The sequence below is a fragment of the Varroa jacobsoni genome, unplaced genomic scaffold, assembly GCF_002532875.2.
Source record: "Varroa jacobsoni isolate VJ856 unplaced genomic scaffold, vjacob_1.0 contig00681, whole genome shotgun sequence".
NCBI lineage: Eukaryota > Metazoa > Arthropoda > Arachnida > Mesostigmata > Varroidae > Varroa > Varroa jacobsoni.
This window is the reverse complement of record NW_019214509.1, coordinates 7,689-12,827: the sequence shown is the minus strand read 5'-3', so window position 1 is coordinate 12,827 and position 5,139 is coordinate 7,689. Positions and strand designations below refer to the sequence as shown.

The following is a 5,139-nucleotide window of genomic DNA, read 5'->3' as shown; positions in this document are numbered from 1 at the left end:
AAGAACTATACAGCAAGGCTCGTCCGGACAGGTGAGGTTGTGCGCATTTAGGCCAACAGCCCGGCTACCACGACTACTGCTACAACCGCTAAGGTTCCTTAAACCAACAGACTACCAATACCATTAGCAACACCGTCAATCAACCAACAAACAGAAGCGCCCTTCTCAGCAGACACAGGCCGACTTAGCGCTACTCTCGGTAAGCCAGCCATCACAATGAGTTCGCCTTCAACGAAACTGACAAGCTCATTAGCGCCGCCGCTGCCGCCGCACCATCAGCCAGAAGTGACAACACCCTTGTACTTCACTGGACCGAAAATTTGGAAGACGGCCTACGAGGAGACGGTGCACAATACGAACATAGGTCCACACATACTAGACCCTGGCCCTGTCGTCGAGAATGTTACCGCTCTCTTAGGCGTGCTCAACGATACATTGTTGGGTAACGTTTCCGGGCAAAGTAACTCGACGACAGCTGGCAGTGAAACGGTTCACACGCATCTTGAATTCATTCTTATCGTGTTCATAGGCGCATTCTTCTCAATAATTACGATCGTGGGAAACCTTATGGTGATGATTAGTTTCAAGATGGATAAACAGTTGCAGACAATTTCCAACTACTTTCTGTTAAGCTTGGCCATAGCAGACTTTTCGATAGGGATAATTTCTATGCCGCTATCGACATACTACATGCTCTACAACTATTGGTACTTGGGCCCATTTATCTGCGACACATGGCTGGCATGGGATTACTTGACCAGCAACGCCTCAGTTCTCAATCTATTAATCATCTCATTTGATCGTTACTTCTCGGTCACGCGACCGTTAACGTATCGTGCCCGAAGGACGACGCGACGAGCAGCGATCATGATCGCTTCAGCGTGGGTCATATCACTTTTACTATGGCCTCCATGGATCTACGCCTGGCCGTACATAGAGGGCAAACGGTCAGTGCCCGAAGGCCAATGTTATATCCAGTTTCTTGAGACGAACATCTATGTCACATTCGGCACAGCGATTGCAGCATTTTATGTGCCCGTCTGTATCATGTGCATACTATACTGGAGGATCTGGCAGGAGACGGAGAAACGTCAGCGGGACCTGACGCACTTACAAGCGGGGAAAAAGCTTCCCTCGTCGAGTGGTAGTCGGAAATCCCTTGCAAATCATGCCAGTAACGAGAATCCAGGTGAGGGCAATGCCGGCAACGCCGGTAGTGACTCGCAGCCATTAGAAAATCGGGGGGTTAGTACGCTCTGCCTTGAGACTGGTCGCTACCTTCCACCGCCACAATCTGCAGACTCCGTCGCGCCCGCGAATTTCAAATCGAGTACCCAGACGTCGCGCAGTGCCCAGCGTAGGGGTCTCGGAGACGTGCTATTCTCGTGGTGCCGCAGTGAACGGCTTCATGATGACGACTCGTGCTCGAGTCACGGCTCACCCAACGCCCAGACGCCGACCTCGGCCGAGACGCCGATTAGAGCCGATAGCATGCAGTATAGGCCTCTGCAGAACATTCCGCTAGCCGATCGGCCACATCAAACATCAACGCGGTCATTTTCTAGTGATTCCGTGTACACTATCCTAATACGACTACCCACACAGACGAGTGTCGAACTGGACGGTGAGATGTCGCAGGCCTCGATCCGAATGATCCTTGAAGAGGACGGACCTCCGCCGTGCCAGCCCGCTAAGCCCATTCCCCGCAGTAAATCGGCGTCCGCCAGCGATCGCAATGCAGGGATCGGTACGGGACCAGGTTCCGCCCCATCCCGAGAGCCTCTTTTACTCAATACAAAATTAGTCGCTCAGCAAGGTAATAAGCGAGTGCCCAAGAAGAAACGAAAACATCAAGAACGCAAGCAAGAACGAAAAGCAGCCAAGACGCTATCGGCGATTCTATTCGCGTTCATCGTCACGTGGACGCCATACAATGTGCTCGTCTTAATCAAGACGTTAAGCCCATGCGAGGACGATAACGACTGCATCCCGCAGGGCCTGTGGAATTTCGCCTATTGCCTATGCTATATCAATAGCACGGTGAATCCATTATGTTACGCACTCTGCAATGCTAACTTCCGCAAGACCTACGTTCGTATACTTACCTGTAAGTGGACTTCGAAGAGACAGCGTCACCGGGGTTACTTCAGCTGAGTGAGCGTTTAGGAGGATGTCCCGGAACGTGTTTGTTTCTTCTGAAGTCTAAACGGTGAACTAAATCAAATAGGCCGACAATAATGAATAAGAAATTACTTCATATGAGATGAATAGGGCCTTTATATGAAAATTCCACGTAAAAAGGACAACAAGGCTTAAATAATTGTAGTAGAGGGAATGGAGGAAAATAAGTAAGAAGTTTGAAAGAAGGAAGCAAAGGAAACCAACCAGCCAAATCGATCACCACCGGGTACCCGCGCAACCCGGACGGTGTTCGCCATTACACTAGACATCAACTCATTGCTCAATCAAGTGGACGACAGGAGTTATTGATTAGGGGCTCTTGATAGACCCTCAGATACACGCACACCCAGAAACACGGACACTATACACAAACAATGCATATTAAAGTATAGCAGATATGTGCACCACGTAACACAAATACGCTACAAGCACAGACAACCTATAAACAGAGATGAGATGTGTACCGTGTAATACATGCTAATGGGTTACATTGACATTCCAAATCTTCAGATAGCCCTATCTGAACCACAGATCACAAAGCATCATAATACGACTTTGACTAATTTTCTGGCATGCTTATAGTATCGTTGGTTAGTTTTTCATCTAAGTGCTACGATAGCTATATTTTATTAACTGCCATCCTTCTCCACATGTATAGAAAAATATGAAACCCGCGAATTCTCCGTGTGACACAGACTATAAATGCTTATGCAATCGTTGATTCCCGATTTATCTGATAAACCCCTTACGAAAGTTTCAGAATTTAACGTAGTCAAGGGTCGCTTATGTGGATTAGCGCACCCTGTTCTGCCGTTGTAGTCATTTTTGTACTAGGCGAAGATGGAGACGTCGTCTCTAAATCTCATGTCTCGTTACGCAGAGATATTTTCCTAGCATGCTGCCGCGCCCACTTCCCCGCAGCCTATTCAACCAACATGATGTTGATTTGCGCGGGCCGGCTAGGCTCTCGTGTGAATAGCATGTATCCATTACGATAGTATATTTGTGCGTACGAGTCCACGGAAATCAACTTTCTTCGTTCTTTCCTTCCCATGGCAGATGAGCTATGTCTGGGTCAAGTTGGGCGCCAAAACCTGGTTCCTTTACTCTCACCCTTTTTTGGTATCGTCTTTCAAAAGCCGCTGCTATCTCGACACCCACCTTACGCATTGAATCCTACTCTCCTCACCGTAGTATTTCCGGCTGCACATATCCCACACAGCGGCCTTCCTGCTCCCGTTTCGTCCGCGGGGTCTTACTTCTCTATCGCGAGTTTCACACTTACACGTTTACTTTTCCTCGCGATTCTACCTTCCATAAGCGTATGTGCTAGTGGAAACGCCACTCGATGTGTCGGAGGGATGCTCGATCGCTTAGGAGTTACGGTGCCCGCTCAATTCGAGATAACTGCGAAATAATGATACTGCATTGGCGACGCTGTTGGGCGATGTGTGCAAAGATCGCAGATGTTGACACCTTTCTCCAAGTCATTTCTTTTTTCTCAGAGACGCCCGTCAGCCGCAGTAATGAGAAACACCGCTTTCGACGTCTTTCCTCGCAAAAATACACACAAGTCGGCCAAGCAGTTTTTCAACCACACTCTAGTTTTATAGCCAAGACGCATGCGCCATTACAAATACCCAGCACGTATAGTCAGATGATGATTTGGATGGAATACATTTGAACGCGACACGAGCAATGAAACCGAGGCCGCTGCAGCGACCGACCCAAGCCGCGTTGTTTTTTTGAATAGCTCGTTCATTTTCATTGCAGCCCCTGCAGGTGTCACTAACGTTATTGCTAGCGACGCCGTAACGACAACAGACTAGTCGTTCCATTGTTGACTGCAGCTCTGCTAATCTCGTGGCGCCATACTCCTATTTATGATACTGCAAGGGCTGTAACATCAGATCAGCCTAAAGCTCGTACACAGAAAACGGCACAGAATCTCACGGCTTGATAGTTTGTAAAGCTTTCGCCGACAGCAGACAATAGGGGAACACCTTTGGCCAGAGTGAGTGTGTGTACGTTTGTACATATATATATATATACAAACGCACACATAGTTCTCTCCTCTCTTTCCATATATATATATATATATATATATATATATATATAGGATGAAAAGAGAGAAAGAGTAGGCAAAGGACCGAGACGACCGCCTCTGCCTTAATGAATTCTCTCATCCTGCATCTAGCGAAGGTTACAGAACCCCGATACAGGAGCAGAAAAGCACACAGCTCATAATCTTGAACTACCAACAGCATTACCGTCATTGTGGCTGTCGTTACTTGTGCAGACTCCGTTGCTTCAGCAGCATCGTCAATCAGTACCATCACGGCGGTCGTTAACAGAAAGGAGCAGCACAGCATCATCGTCATCAGATTGTCGGTGTAGAACACGACCGAGTAACCTAATGGCTGAAGCCGATCCATGACCACTCTTGCCCCGAAGCAGCAAGCGACCGGACGAAGCCTCAAGCGCTGCTAAACAAACGCGAATAAGCACAGCTGATTGTAATAAGGCACCCTGCGTCATTTTTCGAAAGATGACAGCACCGTACTGGTAATCAAGCAGAGCAAGCAACTGCATGTAAAGGTCATACCTTTTCCAAAAGTGACAGCAGCAGCAGCAGCAGCAAATGTCGTCATATAGCTACAACATTCGCTGCGACCACACGAGCACCTCCCAGATACGCAAATAGCATAGTAAAAATTGTATAAGACGGCAGTGAGCATTGTAGACAACCAGCATTGAGGGGTATGAGCTAAAAAACTGTGAGCAAACAGAAAGTAACTGGACATGGAGTCGGAAAAGATAATGACTTTTTGTTTTAAGAAAAGTTCGTAGGCATATAGATGGGATCTAAAAAAGGACTGATAACAACGATGGTCTTACATACAGGCGATTGGTATTGTACGGGTCGGTATATGAACATCTAGACAGCAAAAAACATAA

The 5,139-nt window shown here is 47.6% G+C and overlaps 1 protein-coding gene across 1 annotated transcript; it reads left to right on the top strand.

The window, feature by feature from the left end:
* Nucleotides 1-216: 216 nt before the first annotated feature.
* Nucleotides 217-2,718, top strand: LOC111271485 (muscarinic acetylcholine receptor DM1-like). Its single transcript, XM_086972938.1, has 2 exons — nucleotides 217-1,305; nucleotides 1,357-2,718. Exons 1-2 carry the CDS (start codon nucleotides 217-219, stop codon nucleotides 2,152-2,154), a joined length of 1,887 nt encoding a protein of 628 aa, XP_086829064.1. The 3' UTR covers nucleotides 2,155-2,718.
* The last annotated feature ends 2,421 nt before the right edge of the window (nucleotides 2,719-5,139 follow it).

Excerpts from the sequence above, each read along its gene's own strand:
- LOC111271485 (XM_086972938.1), top strand. The coding sequence starts at position 217 with ATGAGTTCGCCTTCAACGAAACTGACAAGCTCATTAGCGCCGCCGCTG. Across the intron at positions 1,306-1,356 it reads CGCCACAATCTGCAGACTCC|CGTAGGGGTCTCGGAGACGT; the intron begins GTCGCGCCCGCG and ends CGCAGTGCCCAG.